General features: G+C 37.3%; 1 protein-coding gene across 3 annotated transcripts in view; it reads left to right on the top strand.

The window, feature by feature from the left end:
- Positions 1-17,912, top strand: part of ZNHIT6 (zinc finger HIT-type containing 6) — a 57,639-nt gene extending 39,727 nt beyond the window's left edge. For 2 of the 3 annotated variants that reach the window (XM_069596640.1, XM_069596629.1), the window contains 2 exons: positions 13,648-13,772; positions 17,733-17,912. In XM_069596640.1, coding sequence (XP_069452741.1) covers positions 13,648-13,772; positions 17,733-17,773 — 166 coding nt within the window. In that variant the 3' untranslated portion in view covers positions 17,774-17,912. The remainder of the gene's footprint in view (positions 1-13,647; positions 13,773-17,732) is intronic. The other variant, XM_069596648.1, reaches the window with a different exon arrangement.
- Positions 17,913-18,370: the final 458 nt, after the last annotated feature.

Genomic DNA, 18,370 nt, shown 5'->3' with positions numbered 1-18,370 from the left:
GCCTTAAGTATAGTTGTCCTAATTTCTACAAAACTCCCCAGTTTTATTGGCTTCCATGCCAAGAATTGACTCATTGGAAAAGACTCTGATGCTGGGAGGGATTGGGGATAGGAGGAGAAGGGGACAACAGAGGATGAGATGGCTGGATGGCATCACCAACTCGATGGACATGAGTTTGAGTGAACTCCGGGAGTTGGTGATGGACAGGGAGGCCTGGCGTGCTGCAGTTCATGGGGTCGCAAAGAGTCAGACATGACTGAACAACTGAACTGAACTGAATCATGAATAATGATATTTGATACTATGGAGATACATTTAGAAGTATTTTTTTTATTAAAGATTTTTAAACCTGTGTTCTTCAGATTATACATTCATAGATAGGCTAAGATGAGCATTTACACTTCATTGTATACTTAATTACAGTTACACCATTAAAGGAAAGTACATTCAGAGAACATCTAAGTAAGATTATTATAGGTTATAAAATGCAGACTTCTAATTTAAGATAAGGAGGATTTTATTATTTCCTGAAAAGCGCTTAGAAGGTTGAAACATATTTTTCTTGTGGCTTTCTGATTTTAAATATATCATACGATTTATAGCACTCCAGTAACTTCAGAGTAGTCTTTTGACCAAATACTTGGTATTGGTGATTTCCACTGGTTGTGTTTTTCATTCTTGGAGGGTTTATCACAATTGTCCCATTATGTAACTGATCAGCTAGAGCAATCTTAAATTTTCCCATGCTTTAGCTGTACTTTATTCAACTTCTATGTTTAGATTGAGGTGATCATAGAATGTGTATCTCACCCTAAGGAATTTGTTGCTCTTTAGGCGTTTTCTTTCCAGAATACACAGGATTGAATTTGTATCTTCTTATAAAAGTAAGTGGGCTTCCCTTGTAGCTCGGTTGGTAAAGAATCCACCTAACCTGAGTTCCATCCCTGGGTTGGGAACATCCCCTGGAAAAGGAAAAGGCTACCCACTCCAGTATTCTAGCCTGGAGAATTTCATGGGCTGCATAGTCCATAGGGGGGCAAAGAGTCAGACGTGACTGAGCGGCTTTCACTCGCTCACTATAAGTGTAAGTGTGTCTGCTTAAGCAAATCCATTCATTCATCCAGCAGACACTTAGTGAGCACCCGTTGTGGCCCAGGTGTTATGAACATTAAACCGATAGCAGCAAGGAAAACCATTCTTGACTCTGTGGAGCTCATGTTCCCAAAGGAGGAGAATTCATGTAAGATACTCTCTTGCACATCATTTCTCACCATGTTTCTGTTTTCAGAGAATAAATGAGTGTTTTGAAGCAGAAAAGGCTATGACAGTAATGCTAGGCACCATCAGAGGCAGCCATTATATTGCTGCTAACTTGTTGACAAAATAAGTTAGAATACTCCCAGCTTTGATGTTGTTCATTCAGTTGTAATTTTTCAAAACTATTAAATTTTAGACCTATATTTTACTATTTACTTTCCATAAAGAATCATTTATTTTCCATAAAGAAATTCAGATGCATTTTCTATTGTTTTATGTTTACTTTGTTGCTGCTTTGATGTTCATATAAGATCCTGATTTTGATAACAATGTGGTTTAAGCTGTTGTGGGATGCATTCTTTTCAGATTTACTCAAAAGCCATTAATTAAGCACATTTACTATCCTTGGCCTATAAATTACAAAAATTGGGGTTTATATAAGACTGAGTAGGGTACAGTTTTGTTGTAATGAAGAAAATAGACATGAAGCAAAGTTGACTGGGGTGCCTGGTGTGGATCTGTCTTCTGAGAGATGGAGATAAGGTCTGGAGAGGGTTAAGGCACATTGAGTTTCAAGTAGAAGTGTCATCATTTTCTCAGTCATTACTTTCAAAAAGAATGGCCTTTCTGTATTAATCCCTTATTACTAAGCTCCCTATTTCTATATCCTTTGAGCATCAAAAGCTTCTCATAGATTCCTGCATCCCTGTCTTATATTTATCTCAATGAAACATCCCGTATGGTGATAAACTCCCTTTTGAAAACAGTGGCTGCCATATGCATCTTCATTTTTATATTCCTGACAGTGCTGAGTCAGTGACTTTCCCATAGTAGGAATTCAGTCTTAACTCTTTCAATAAGTAGTGTGGTGGTGGTTTAGTTCCAAAGTCGTGTCTGACTCTTGTGACTCCAGGAACTGTAGCCTGCCAGACCCCTCTGTCCATGGGATTCTCCAGGCAAGAATACTGGAATGGGTTGCCATTTCCTTCTCCAGGGATCCTCCCAAGCCAGGAATCGAACCTAGGTCTCCTGCATTGCGGGCAGATTCTTTACCAACTGAGCCATGAGGGAAGACCCAGTAGGTAGTATACTAATTCATTTAAATATATGTGTGCCTGCTATGTGCTAGGCGTTGATACCACTTTAAAGCGGGGTTCGGACAGCTTTTTTGCGAGTGGCCAGACAGTACAGTTGCAGTTGTCAAGCTGCCACAGTAGCACATAAACAGCTGTAGACAGGACATAAATTACTGTCTGGGTATGACTGTAAGACCTTATTTACAAAAACAGACGATGGACAGAATTTGGCCTGCTGACTGTGTGCCAATTCCTGCGTGCTGCAATTCTCAGTTCTCTAAAATGAGAGAGAAAGATAGATTATTAAAACAACTGCCAAGTATAATGTAAAGTTTCTTTAGAAAAAGCACTTGTTCAGAGAACAGGCTTTTTGATATGTAACCTTGACCTGAAGTATCAATAGGTTAAGATTGATCAAGTCTTTATTTTTCATTTATTCAGTTAATGTTCATTGAGTCCCTTCCATATGCCAGCACAGTGCTAAGCCTTAGGAACACATAGACATCTAAAAGACTAGCCCTCAAGATGCTCACAGTTGAGGAATGGAGATAGGTATGTGATAAATGTTATAATAGATTTGTATTTAATAATATGGCATAGCAGAAAACATGGGCATCTTTGCATGTCAGTTTTTGATCGGTGCACAGACCAGTTGTCTTCACTCTACTTGCAAAAATCGGCATATAGAGCCAGGATTTGAGACTTTAAACCCAGACCAAATTAAAATATTGTCTAAGCTTTGATTTCATGAACATCACAAAGACATTATTACTCTTTTGTGGGGACTACCTATTGTACTTGAACAGATTCTATTAGTTGTTTCCTACTATGCTGGTTGTTGGTTGTAGCTAATAATTTTGGAACACTTTTTTTTTTTTTTTTTTAAGCAAAAAAGCAACCAGCAAAAGAATGACCTGTTTCTCTTGGATGATTTTATTTCCATGCTGAGAGGATGTTTTTTAAATAAAAAACTAAAGTTACTTTACTTTCTTTGGATCTGTAACTTGAAATATTTAAAAATCATTTACTGTGAAGTTAAGAGGTTAAGAGGTTACTTTCTCCTATGCCCTTTTAGAGAAATCGGTTTTGCCTCCATAAAGGCCTCAAGTGAGACCCTCCTGACTTCTTTTTTATTTTCACTAACACCCACCCACCAGCAAGCAAAGACCTCCTCCCGCCCACTTCTACCGTAAAGCAGAGTGACCCCCCAGCTCAGGTTACTTGCTCAGCTTCTGACTTCCTAGACTCTGAATTCTGCCTGCAAGGCACCACCTCTCAGACTTTGTCGATTCTGAGAGCCTGGTCTCCTGCCTGTGTCACCTCCTCCAGGTCTCTCCTTGCTTTTCACCTCGCCCAGACACCTACTGGACAAGGCAATGACACCCCACTCCAGCACTCTTGCCTGGAAAATTCATGGACGGAGGAGCCTGGTAGGCTGCAGTCCATGGGGTTGCTAAGAGTCAGACACGACTGAGCGACTTCACTTTCACTTTTCACTTTCATTCATTGGATAAGGAAATGGCAACCCACTCCAGTGTTCTTGCCTGGAGAATCCCAGGGACAGGGAAGCCTGGTGGGCTGCCGTCTATGGGGTCACACAGAGTCGGAAACGACTGAAGCGACTTAGCAGCAGCAGCAGACACCTACTGGCTGATTTTGCTCACTTAGCATAAGCATCTCTACAACTGATTATTTAACCTGTGTTTCTTTTCTCAGAACATTGCTTCTCAGATTTCGGTGTCCATCATAATTATCTAGGACGGATGAAAATGTTGATTTTCAGCCCTCCTTCAGAGTTTTGGGTTTAGTCAATCTTACACAGAACCTGCATTTTTTAATCTCTGCCTCCTAAGGGACCCTGACAGAAGTTATCCCTGGAACCACATTTAGAAACACTGCCCAGAATGGTAAACTCCTTGAGGACATTTTTAAATCCCGTACAAGTATCTAATGTATTTTCTATATAAAACGTATTTGGTAGATGTTTATGCAGTGAAGTTGTTGAAGTTGTATGTAGAAATGTGTAACATTAGGATCCAGCCAGTCCATTATAAAGGAGATCAGTCCTGCATGTTCTTTGGAAGGAATGATGCTAAAGCTGAAACTCCAGTACTTTGGCCACCTCATGCGAAGAGTTGACTCATTGGAAAAGACTCTGATGCTTGGAGGGACTGGGGGCAGGAGGAGAAGGGGACGACAGAGGATGAGATGGCTAGATGGCATCACCGACTCGTTGGACATGAGTTTGAGTGAACTCCGGGAGTTGGTGATGGACAGGGAGGCCTGGGGTGCTGCAGTTCATGCGGTCGCAGAGTCAGACACGACTGAACAACTGAACTGAACTGAGGATGAATTTTTGAAGTCATATTTTCTACATCCTTAAAGATAGGGCCTGTACCCTTTGCCTAATCAAACTAGTAGTAAGAAACTAAATCTTATTTCAGACTTACAGAGAATGATTGAAAAGTATACTCTGAAGATATTCTAAATAAAAAATTTATAATATACATGTTAAAAGGATTTTAAAAAAATCCTGCCATTAAGGAACTGAAGACCTTTGAACTTAAGGTTATTTTTATAATAATGGTATAGAATTAAATATATATCAGAGAACATTAAAGGAATTCCAGGATTTCTAAGAATGGCATTAACTACTTTCAGATGCCTTGTCTTATGTAAATAGCCAGAAACCGGTTTTGCCTTTTAGTTAGATCCGTTGAGAATAACTGTGATGAAGGAAGGGTTAGTGACTAACAGCAGTGTGCTCTCTAGATGAGATTACTTAAACTTCATTTTGTTTCCCTTTTGGAATTTAATTCTAGTAATGAATTCTGCAGAGATAAATGGGGGGAAATCACTTATTCTAAGAATCAGTTGTAAAAAACCTTGCAGGTTAGTAGAAGATGCCATCATCAGCACTCACTCATCTCATTAAGAGATGCATTCCCAGTAAAATTGTACTTTAAATGTTTGTGATATGTTTTTGTTTTGATCGTTTTTGTACTAATAATAATTAAAATTATTCTATCCAGAAGAAATTTTAACGTGTAAAGCCTTAAGGTCATAGATAATAAAATGAAATTTTTACCTAACATACACATTTTTGTTATAGGGAAGTATAACTGGGTGATAAGTAAAAGGTTTTCAAGCATGAATATATTTAGGATAAAATTCTGTGGAAAATTGAAATGGAAAGACAATCAAGGAGAAAGGGAAACCATATAAGATTTCTAACTATTAAGGAAGAACTTGTTCAAACAGTTTTTAAGTTGGTGAAATTCCAGCGAATTTGCTTAAGAGTGATATAACTTTTTCATTTTAAATTATCAGTATTTGCACTGCACTACAAATTATGTTCTTTATAATCTGTTTAAACTTGTGAATAAAGATTTTTAAATGAAATTTTAGATGTCTATTTTAAAATGTACAAAAGTATCTTTGTTTTCTAAAATTATTTTAGATTATGATAAGCAGAAAAATGTGAAGAACGTGCATAAGTTTTCCCAAATGGAGACATACACAAATGTTTGCTGCAAGGGTATTTAAAATCAGAGTTAATCTAAAGGCTGCTGGATGTCTTTATGGAACATATAAGTATTAATGACACTTTTATTGAGTGCCTCCTACTGTTTTTTAAGTACTTTGTTAAGCATTTTATAGACATTACAATTATGTTACACAGTATGTACCTTGGGCTTCCCTGGTGGCTCAGTGGTAAAGTATCCTCCTGCACTGCAGGAGATGAGGGTTTAATCCCTGGGTCCAGAAGTTCTCCTAGAGAAGGAAATGTCAACCCATTCCAGTTTTCTTGCCTGGGAAATCCCATGGACAGAGGAGCCTGGTGGGCTACAGTCCATGGGGTCAAAGAGTCAGATACGACTTACCGACTAAACAACAACATACATACATTATACATCATAAATATGTTTTATTACCCAGAAAGCCCTGACTGCAAATTTGTAACCACTGACTAGTGAAACCTAGGTCCAAACATAGGCACACCTGCTTCCAAAGCCTTGGTATGGTCTTTTCGATATAACACATGGCTCTCAGCACCATAAATGATCAGAGTATACATTCTTGGAAGATGTAGAACTCAACCCCAGTTCTTTGTTATCCATTGCTGGGATTATTGATTATTTTCCAAAGTGAGAATCATGAGCAGGATGAGTATGCTCCAAATGGTCTTAACTGTTGGCCACATTTTGGATCTAGACTCTAGAACAGAGGAAGCAAGGGATCATTTCAAAACTAGAAAATGTTAGAATCAACGTGAAGAATGTCTGCACACATAAAGAAAATATGTAGCACAGGTTGCTGAATATTTTCATCATCTCACAACACATCCAGTGATGAAATGGGTTTCATGTGTGGCATTCTGCTTGAGGCAGTTTTATGGTAAGAATTGTAAACATAGCTTTAGAGAAGTTGACTCTTATTTAGCTCCAGGGAAGCTGAAACTCAGCTGGATGGATGAGTGGTTGAAGTTTCAGCTGCTGTGAACTTGTGAATATTAATTTCACAGAGATTGTACAGAAAAGTAGATCCAAAATGATATGACAGTCAAAGTCTCAACAGATGATAAGCCTACAGTTTCCATAGTAATGATCTCATTTCAACTATATACTATTTCGATTATTGATTAGGAGGATTATGTAAAACATAAAAAGTTTTCTCTAAAAACTTGGAAAATAAATTTTAAGTCTCGGCTTGATGTTAATCCACTAATTTTATCCATGCTAGTTACATTACATAATAACTCGTGCCAAATTTTATATACTCTGCAGAGAGAATAACAACATATTGAAATTTCTAGGTGATTCATTTTAGCCAAAGTACCTCATCTCCTTTTCAACCAGACTTCTCACTGAAATTCATAAGTACCAAAACTGAATTCTGTGTGGGTTCCCATATTCTCTATTAATACCTTGTACATGTGATTTCTTCCTAGAAAGCCTTCATCTTTTCATCTCTAGTGAATACCTAATAGTTCACCATTGTATTCCCAGTTCTTGAAACAGCAGCTGGTACGTGGCAGACCTTAGTAAGTATGTGTTGAGTGAGGAATAACCAAACAGGCAAATAATTCTGTGGTATAGTTAATTCATGAACTGCTTAACATTTAAGCAAGTTATTTGGAGGAACAGGATCATATTTTCCAAAGTGATACTTCCTATTGAAGATTGAAGGTGTATAATACTCTTGCATTTAGTCTAGCACCAGAAGAAGGATATGCTTTGTTAACAGGAGAAAGACTACTTAAAATTCCCTGTGTTAATTAGGAGAAAATCCATGCAGGGGGAAGGATTTTTAAGAAACCAGTTAAGGAGGGAAGGAGCTTGAGTTAGCAAATGAAGTGCCTAGATACTACAGGCACCTCTGCAGCCTGAAAGAACATGTGGAGGTGAATAAGGGATAAGAGAGAAGGTTTATTGAGTATCTACTTAGGTTTAGATTTCTATCATGACACGTGTCCCAATGAAATGTGATAGCTTGTTTCTTTAACTGGCACTTCCAATAAACTGTAGGATTTATTTCTGTGAACTTCTATTACCTAGGAGACTATCTTTATCTTAGTGTTAGTCACTCAGTCATATCTGACTCTGCGACCCTAGTGGACTGTAGCCCTCAAGGTTCCTCTGTCCATGGGATTTCCCAGGCAAGAATACTGGAGTGGGTTGCCATTTCCTTCTCCAGGGGATCTCCCCAGCCAAGGGTTTGAACCTGTGTCTCCTGCATTGCAGGCGAATTCTTTACCATCTGAGCCACCTTACATAGTAGATGCTAAATAAATTTTTGAGGAATTGATTGATGAATGAATGCTAGGGACTGTTGACAACATTTTCATGTGCGTTAATTCTAATGAAGCATGTACTGTATCTCTACAAGATAGGGATTGTGGACTCTGAGGAATTGAGTTACCCAAAGAAACCAAATTACAGTTACAAAGCCAGGATTTGGACTCAGGTCTTTTTGTCTACAGAATTTATGCTTTTTTCTGCTAACTTGTCCATCATTTAAATGATGAACATAATTCCTGAAAAGTATGTTATTTCCCTGCTAAAGGGACAAAATTACCTTTGAAGTGCAAAGTCTTATTACTGATACTAGTTTGGCAAGTTACATTTTAGAAACATTTTCACCTATTAGATATAATCTTTACAAGCTAGCTGATGAGCTAGATAGCTTTTACAAGCCAGATAACTTCCATCATTATACTGATGAGGAAAACTGAATACTCTTGAGAAATCAGAGCATGTAAGGATCTGTGATAAGATTAGAACCCAAGCCTTCTGGATTTACAAGTAATTGAGCTTACTACTAATGGCATGTAGAATAAGAGCCTCGTAAAGCCCTCTTTAAAGAATGTTTTAAATTGTGTAGTTGGTCAGTTTATTTCACTACATCCCATAGCTTTCATGTCATCAATAGACTGGGATCATCTACCTGTGTGTTTCTGAGCTGTAGAGCTTTATGAACGGAGGCAGGTGTCTGCACTGCCCCCACTCATGACCAGTGCTCCATGCCAAGCATGTGGAGTCTTCATTTACATGTTTACATAAATTACATGAAAGTCCCAAAACAAGGCACAGCAAACTACTGGTTCAACTACTGTTATATTTTTAATATGAAAACTAAATGAAATTAGGTAAGAAGAAAATTTGACTTTGGCAAAACCTGTTTCTAATGTGACATGGACAGTTTGAGTTGCAAAAATTGTCACACGGGAGTATCATTTGGAGAAATTTTAACTAATGCCATTTTCTTTTAAACAGAAGAGTTTTTAAAAAAAACTGTCTGACCCCTGTATTTAGTTTGGTTTTACATGTGTTAGTTAGAATTTATGTATCCTTTTTCCCCCTATTCTGGGTCTTCATTACCAATCTGGTTTCTTTCTTCCTTTTCATTTGGATTTTAAAAACTAGTTTGTTCACTTAATCTGTTCTCTTTCTGCTCTATTGAAATAAATTTAGTACTTATTTTAAAGGAATTTGATAAGTATGAATCTAAAACATTTAGTTTATAATTGATTACTGAATTCAGTTTATACCAAGATAAGTCGTACTTGAAAAACATTTGCCTGTAAGATAACAATAAACTGATTTATGTTAAGGCTAAGTCTTTCTAAACACCAAGAGATTCGACTGTGTTCAGTTTGCACTTCTAACCTAGAAACCTAAATTAAGAAATAACACACAACTATGAAGAATATAGGTTAAGTGCTGCCTTTTGTAGATAAATGTCAAAAAACTTGCACAGTTTTAGAGCTGAAGGGAGCTTGGTGATCACCTCACCCAATGACCTTATTTTGTGGTGGAAAAATTCTGTGGCCTCAGGATTGCTATTAAACTGTTAAATTTGGAGAATATTCAATTTTAGTTCACCTGTTTTTTAAGGGGGTGAAAGGGAAGGTGATCTAAGGGTTGTCAGTGGTTAGATAGGAAATAGAGTGGTTTGTGACTCTTCTCTCTTTTTTTTTTAAATCTGTCTCCTTTTGAGTTATGGGAAGTTTAAAAAATCCTAATTTGCTAATAAAGTGCGGAGAAAGAAGTTCAAGAACTTGGCCAGTTTCTTTGAAAGTTAGTAACAGAGCTAAGCTTAAAAGCATACCCTTGAATATCAGTCCCCTTTTACGTATATGATGTCAATCACTGTAATACCTGTTTAGCCTCCTGAGCTGTGCTGCCCTTGCAATGCCCCGGTGAAGATGCCTAGAGCTGGGTCGGCTAGTCAGCCTGTGAGAGTAATAAGCAAGTGAAATAACAAGAGGAAATGTCTAAGAGAGTCCCTAAGGGAAAAAGAAAAGACAAATGTTGGTATGTTAATTCTTTCAAACCCAAGTAGTTTGTCTTGTGGTAGTAGAACCCTTTTACTAATGGGAACACCAGAGTTCTTGAAAATTTTTTAAAAAGATGAAGCTTTCACTTAGGATTCAGTGACTTAATGGTTTGCAAAGGAGCTGACTCCTAAAGGTTTTGGGCAGTGCCAAGCTAGACTGTACAGCTTGCCTCTAGATAATGGAAACAGAAGCATTCAAAGTAGTTACAGCCTCTTGGAAGTAAATGTAATATGAAACAATGATTTGAAAGTTGTGAGGAAGGCTGTGAGGCTACATTCTAAAATGCAGAACGCATAAAAAAGTAAGTGTTTTAGTGCTACATAAGTGCCATTCTTCATTATTGAAAATGTTGACTGACTGTTTTGAACTAAAGTTTCTGTAAGAATGCATTGTTATTTTATGTAAATACAACTGTAAAACTGTGTTCACAGATTAAGTAAATGAGTTAACAATATCTGTGTTTTATCATTTAGCCCTTATAACTCTCTGAAATGATACAGTTATTATCTCCACTTTCGAGCATGGAATAGGAATTAGAGAAGTAACTTGTCAAGAATCACAGACCAGTAAGAGATGGAGCCAGGACTTTGAGTGTTAGACTCCAAACCCAAGCAACCAGCAAAAGTTACTTCCTCCTTTAACTAAACGCCAGGTCCACAAAACATTACCATATTTCTGTTTAATAGCCTTTCTTTATAAAACAGTTTATATAATTTACTTCCTAATTACTGGCAAATATTAATGGTAGACTAAGAGTAACCACTAGTAAGAAAAATCAAAGAAATTCAGAATTTCAGTGAAGTCTGACCTCTTTTAAGTGACAAACTGGAAAACAGGTCTCCAAGCTGATTGACACTCGATAGCAATATTGCTATGATAAGTTTGCAACATCTTTTAGTAAACAGTAAAATTCAGTGATTCTAATTAAAACCACACAACTGACCAGGTTTATTTTAATTGTTTAACTTTGGAAGTCTAGAGAAGCTTAACGAAGATTTAATATTTTACAAAGAAAATACCTAAAACATTAGATATGAACTGAAAATTCTTTACCAAAAATAATTAAATATGTAGAAAACATTCCCTTATTTGGAAAATGTCTCTTAATAGAAGCCTTATGATTTAGTTAAAATGTACAGAAGATAAGTTACCACAAGTGTTTGTAGGATGCCACTTGAAAACTTCCTATTTGAAAGTTCAAGTCTTACTTTCTCCTAAGAAAAATTGAGTTACATCCTTTTTATATTTTACTTTATAAAAGTTAATTGTATACATCTATATCTAATTCAGTCTCTCTTTTTTGTATAATCACTGTTAACTTAAAAAAAAAATATGGCTTGTTTCAAATGGAAATAACGTGCAAAAGATGTGAAACATTTATTCCTTGAAGGCTGGAACCACTTTTAAAATATCGTAAACACGTCTGTATTATATTACACAGGGAAAAGAATGTACACGTTCTGTGGCCTATGGGCACGAGGGTGACTAGTTTAGGAAAACTGATGTTTTGCATTTCAAGTTTCTTTTCAACAGATAAAATATTCTGTGATTCTAAAGCAAAGAATTTAATTGTGGTCATGCAAACATAAGTAAAGTTTTGGTTTACAGTTGTTTTCTCACTTGTCAGTCATTTCTTAAAAAGAAATCAGTTTTTGTAGTGGGCTCAGCTTTGCATTTTGTGAAGAAATTCTGTTTTCCCTCACTGAAAAACTAGTGCATGGGACAGAGTTAGCATACAGAGGAATCGCTACACCAAGAGTGTAGTGTGCTGCCTGTCTCCAGTCAGCTGCAAAGTGTGGTGCAAACAGTTTGTTGCTAATTAAGAAATACCAAAATTTGAATGTTTTACTCTTAAAGTTACAGCAGATTCAAATGTATCTCAATAGCAGCCTCACTCTTGATCACTGGTATTTCAGAGTACTTTCTTGAGTGGAAGAAAGGAGGATGGTGTTTCAGCTGTCAGGCCTGGTATCTCTTGGTATATGTGCTTTGCATGTGAGTATCATCTGTCATCTGTGGAGATAAGAGAAAAAAAGTTGGAGAACTTCTGCACTACACTGGTGGAGGTTCTGAGGTTTTTCCTCTTGGTCATGATGTGATAGTCACATGCCAGCACATTATCTTAAACAGCTCCTAATGAGCTAGCTGAAATTCTCCTACCTCAGAGAGCAAGCAAGGAAGAATGCTAGGGGCATATATCTTTAATCAACTGAAAAAAAAAATGTTTTTAAATAATGACTTGAGAATTTCATGCTTTAAGGAATAGATAGTGAAGTCGCTCAGTCGTGTCCAACTCTTAGCGACCCCATGGACTGCAGCCTACCAGGCTCCTCTGTCCATGAGATTTTTCCAGGCAAGAATACTGGAGTGGGTTGCCATTTCCTTCTCCAGGGGATCTTTCCGACTACGGGATCGAACCCGGGTCTCCCGCATGGTAGGCAGACGCTTTACCGAGTGCTTTACCGTCTTTAGGGAATATTAACATCTAATTTCCTGTGACACATTTACTGGTTTATGTCATAGTGAAAATGTGTCTGACTCTGCGATCCCATGGACTATACAATCCGTGGAATTCTCCAGGCCAGCATACTGGAGTGGGTAGCCCTTCCCTTCTCTAGGGGATCTTCCCAACCCAGGAATTGAACCCACATCTCCCACATTGCAGGCAGATTCTTTACCAGCTGAGCCACAAGGGAAGCCTAAGAAAACTGGAGCCTAAGAAAACTGGAGTGGGTAGCCTATCCCTTCTCCAGCGGCTCTTCGAAACCCAGGATTGAACTGGGTTCTCCTGTATCACAGGCAGATTCTTTACCAACTGAGCTATCAAGAAAGCCCAAAAAGTGCAAGTCACTCAGTCGTGTCCAACTCTTTATAGATAAACTCCATATTTCTTATATTTTGTGCTTTTACCTCATTCATAAACTCAAACCTGTTTTTTTTTTTAATTTCAAAATAAAGGAAAGCCAGATTAATTATATAGTAATATAAATTTTGGAAAATATAATTTAGAATTAAATTTTCACAGAGTATTTTATAGCCAGTTATTTTACTGCCATATATTACTATAAACTATCAGGGCTAGTTGTTTGGTTATCTTTTAAGGCTCAAACTAAATATATTTGAGGAATTTGAGTTTTTAGCTAGTCAGTATTGTATCCAAGAAAAATTAATGACACATCAAATATAGATATTATATAAAAGCCTTTATCCCTTAAGATGAAAATGAATAACTTATTCTAGAGCTTTCCTAATATCAAATTATTTGATATGCTTTTGATTTACTTTGGGATCTCATAATAATAGCTCTTTTACTCAATTTTCTTAGTGGTGGTAAACTTACTATATTATAAGGAAACAGTTATTGAATTATTGTCATCTCCATGTAAAATTTTTTAATATAAGGAACTCATTTTATTTATGAATAACTTCAAATAAAAGGGTATTTTTATTTTTATTTTGCTTTTTTTCTAAAAGATATTATGAGCTGGATCCTGACAAAAGTCTCCTTGACAATTTGAGGGGCAAAGTGATCATTGAGTACCCAACATTACATGTAGTATTAAAAGAATACAGTAATGACATGAAAGTTCTTCACCAAGGTGAGTGTAAATTTCTTCCTGGTAACTTTTAAATAACGGGTGAAATTGAAACAGTTACGTGATTGTCTTTATATATTTTTCCACTGTATTTACACACTTAACTGAATTTCCTCTGTAACTACAGATAATGCTATAAAGAAAAATATGATTGAGCTGTTGCTTCTGTCCTGTTTGAGAGCTTGTAAGCTTTTATCAACTTAAAATGAATGAATCATTGAATGTCTGCCTCTAAAAAGATGTCCTTTGCCTCTTTGGAATTTTTTGTATTTTGTCTTTTTCTAAGGTAATAATCTTTAAGTAACAGTCTGTCTAAGATCAGATAAATTTATTCCCTAGTTAAAACTCCTTAGAGATTCCTAAAATGAGAGATCACAAAACATTTTTAGTATTCTATACTTTTCCCTCTTTGATGAGTAGTGAAGTTGGGAGGAAGTACCAAAACTGGAAATGGTATGTGTAAAATGTTCGTATATAAGGTGACTTATCCGTATTTGCAGTTACTGTTGAAACTAATTATGTAGCTGAATGTAAATTCTAAAAGATGAATAAAATTTAAAAATTACTTCTAAAAAGAAAAAGAAGTTACTTACCTTAACTCAGAACCACTAGATAGCACTTTCAGCTAAGAATTATAGGTACAGGTCAAGTCTCATTGTAACTCCAGAGAAACATAAAATCCTTGGATTAGAAATATATGGTTCAGGTTTTATTGTTATACCAGCATTATAGACTCTTAATAGCCTTTGTTGTAAGGTCTTCTCTGTATATGTGTATGGTAGCTTTTTTTTCTTTGTGAAAGTTAATAGAAAAAAGTTTTTTAAACTAGCCAAACTTTGTTAGTGCCACAATTTGAAGCCAAATTTTTAATTGGCAAACATGAAGTTTCTAATAATCAATTAGCTCTCTAAATCTTTAGGTTAATTCTTGACTTTATGTTTTGGTGTTTTTTTTTAATAATTTGAGAACATCCATTTTTATTTTTTCAAATTAAATTAGAAATTTCAATACTAAATGGCCAGTTTCACTTTTTTTTTTTTAAACTGTGTTATACCTTTCTTTTTCCTTAATATAATTCACATAGCTCTCTCTCTCTCTAAATGTTGGTTTCAGGGAAAGTTGTTTAGTAATATGGGTTACTAGCCAGAGCAAACATTGTCTGTGTAAATAAACACAGCACACACAGCTCCTCTTTCACCTTGTTTAGGAATGCACATTGAAGTAAGGCTTCCTGTCACGAAGCAAAAAGAAAAGGCTACTTTTTGTAGTGTACTTGGAACCCTGTGAAGTAAAATTTGGTATTTTTTTGGTGGTTGTTCGATATTTGACTTATTTACACGAACCTCAAGTGACTTGCGCTTTCAGTATAGAGGATTATTTAGAGCTGCTGTGGCAGAGAACTGAAGAGGACCTAGCAGGATTTTAAGGACCACATCAGTGCTGTCACATCGTGAATACATGGACTCTAAAAATACTGCCAGGTTTTCCTATAGATGCATTTCTTTGTGTAAGCACCTCAAGGTGTCTTTTTCTTTGTACATTCTCACAGCACTGGATATTCTACAGGGTGGTCCCTTAGTGCGGGGGTGGGGGGGGAGGCAGAGGGAGGCAGAAAGGGGGTGTTATATAAGAACGGGGCATTTTCTTTGGAAAGCCTTGAAATTTTTTCTCTCTCCAGAGGCAAAAAAAGTTGGATTTTGATCTTGAGTTCATAGCAATGGTGTTTCTCTTCTAGTTTGGGGAATGTGTATTTCTGGCCTGGGATTCAGTTGTTTTCACATTTGATGATTGTTAAAATGTTTGTTATGAGTATAGATGGCCATAGTTTATTTTTTAAAAAGTCTGCCTCCATCTATGGGCAATAGACAAGTTTTGTTTGCTTTTGGCTTTTTATGAAATGGAAAAGGTTAAGCAGTTAATGTAGCCCCACTGGATTGGAGGTGTAGAGTGCTGTCCCCACACCTTGTATCAGTCCAGTGGGAAATGCTCAGAATGGTGTTTCTTGTCTCACAGGTCCTGTTTGCCAAACTTAGCTGGTAGATTTAAATGACACAGTAAAGGCATGCTACATTTCAGACTAAGGGGAAAAAAAAAAAGAATGGAGCTCCATTAAAAGAAGAAAACTGGGCAACTTCAGTAGGCAACAAAAGGAAAAGCATCCCAAACTGCAATACCAAACAGGACAGAGCCCACTAACTTAAAACTTAGCAAAATATTTTTCTCTAATATAACTCCGAATCACAGACTACTTCTGCCTTTTTAGGTTTCTCAGGTGGCACTGCCAGTACTGAGACTTAAGAGGAAGATCCCCTTGGAGGAGGCCATGGCAACCCACTCCAGCATTCTAGCCTGGAGAATCCCTTGGACAGAGGCGCCTAGCTGGCTATGGTCCATAGGGTCTAAAAGAGTCAGACACAACTGAAGTGGCTTAGCATGCACGCACACAACCCAAAAATGATTACTTGGATTAGTGAAAATACTAATATAGAAGTTACTTACCTATCAGTCCTTTCTTATTTATTTATTTTGACCGTGACAGGAGGCTTGTGGGATTTTAGTTCCCCAACTACGGATTGAACCTGGGCCCTCGACAGTGAAAGCACTGGGTCCTAATCACCAAACCATCAGGGAATTCCCACATCAGTCTTTTCTTGGGCCAATAAATCCTTTCTTCCATTCTCCTGCCTCACTCCTGCTTTAACCCCCACCCCCCGCCTTTCTGTTTCTGTGTGTATGTGGTGCAGTGAGGGAGAGGGGGGGCAGTGGGATGGGGATGGAGTTCAGGCCATCTTTACAGCTTGGCAACTTTACAGTGCAATAAGGTCTATAATGGTTTCAATCCTGAGAAAGCCAGAGGAGAAGACGAGTAACCTGTATTATCATGAAGAGAGACCTGAAGGACTCTGCTAGGATCTTTATGAACTTCTACAAAGATCAGGACCATATCTTGGGTAGAACCTATTTCAATGCCTTCCTTGTGAAAATGACCCTATGGACACCAGTTTGGTTGCTGGTACAATGTTACATCTAGGTACCATTGACAAGCCCAAGGAACTTGGCAATTGGAATATGAAGCAAGATCCAAATTTATGGTTCTAACATCACCTCTTATTAGCTGGGTCCTTGGCATTCAGTCTGCCTCTGAGCTTTATTTTCCTTACCTACACAATGGAGATAAAGGGCTATAAGCCTCAAGCAAATAATCTATATTTTAACCTTAACAGTTTTCAAAGTGTTTATGTGCCATTTCCTTTTAGCTTCCCTGTACAATAAAATAAAGAGAGCAGTTATTCTGGTTCCCATTTTGCAAATTGAAAAAAAAAAAAAACAGTCTATAAGTTGGAGTAGCTTACAGTTATATTAATTCAGTATACATGCTACACTGGGGAAATAAATATAGGAGAGAAAGGCCCAGTGTCTATCCTCGTGGAACTCTGCATTAGTGAGTAAATCATAGTTTTGCTGTAGTCAAGACAGCTCCTTTAAAGGAGCTCCATTTCTGCTCTCAGTCTCCTTTCCTGTGAAAAGAAGGAGATGGCGATTAGCTAGTCTTCTGTCAGCCCACATTCATTCAATATATACTGACCCTCAATTTTAAGTTTAAAAAAAATCCTGGAAAAATTTATGCCAACCACACTTGGCCAGCCTGAGTGATAATAGTGGTCTGTCCAGTGGTGCAAGTATCGGATCCTACCCACACTGTGAAGTGACCATTCCTGAGTCTTCCACAGAGGCAGGAAGGATGTTACCTCACAAAATATAATTGCCACTTTCAGACATCATTTCTGTATTTATGGTGGCCAGAATTGTATATCTCAGCTGCCTGGGACATGACATGGTTTGTCTGTCCCCATGAGCAGTGCTGTTGGTATGAATCAGAAGGGAGGAGAGAAGAGGGAAAAACAGAACAGGCTAAACAGAAACAGTATACACACTTGACTGTATGTTTCCTTATTTTTTCAGTGAAAAGTGAATCTACTAAGAACATTGGTGATGAAAATTGAACACTTCTTTTGGAGGAAGAATGTGACAGTACCCAGATAGTGGCAGAGGACCTTGTTGGAAGATTTGGGGGTGCTTTCTCTTGGTCATTGGAAAGTTTTGTTTCTCTGAAAACTGATTAAACCATCTTGGAAAAAAAAATGTTTTAATGTATTTTCTAGCTTCCTGAATTGACTTGTAAGGCTCAGACTTTAATATGCTTTATTCTGTAGGCTGAAAACTGTTGTTAGTTTGATCCAAGGATCCTGCGTTAGCCAAAGGTTGGCATTCTCTTTAGCGGGACCTCACTAAAGAAGGGCCATATGGCACACCATCTAGCCACAGGAGGACTGGTCTCTCAGGTGCCCATTCTTGTCCTTGGGATTTGTATGTAACTTAACCTCTTGAGACAACTGAATGGATCTTTTATACTTGGGTGGCACCTGGTATGATGTCCTATGTAAAAGGTTGTATAAGTACTAGGAACTGCTATTTCTTACAGTCAGTTCAGAAAAGCAGCGGCTCCGCATTGTTGTTTGAATCATCAGTGCTCACAAATCTGGCTTTCCTTGTCCACACAGTGAGCTGTGTCTTACTGTGAATTCTGTGCCTTGCACCCC

The sequence above is a fragment of the Ovis canadensis genome, chromosome 1, assembly GCF_042477335.2.
Source record: "Ovis canadensis isolate MfBH-ARS-UI-01 breed Bighorn chromosome 1, ARS-UI_OviCan_v2, whole genome shotgun sequence".
Taxonomy (NCBI): domain Eukaryota; kingdom Metazoa; phylum Chordata; class Mammalia; order Artiodactyla; family Bovidae; genus Ovis; species Ovis canadensis.
Note: the sequence above shows the minus strand (reverse complement) of the source record. Positions and strands in the feature narration are given on the sequence as shown.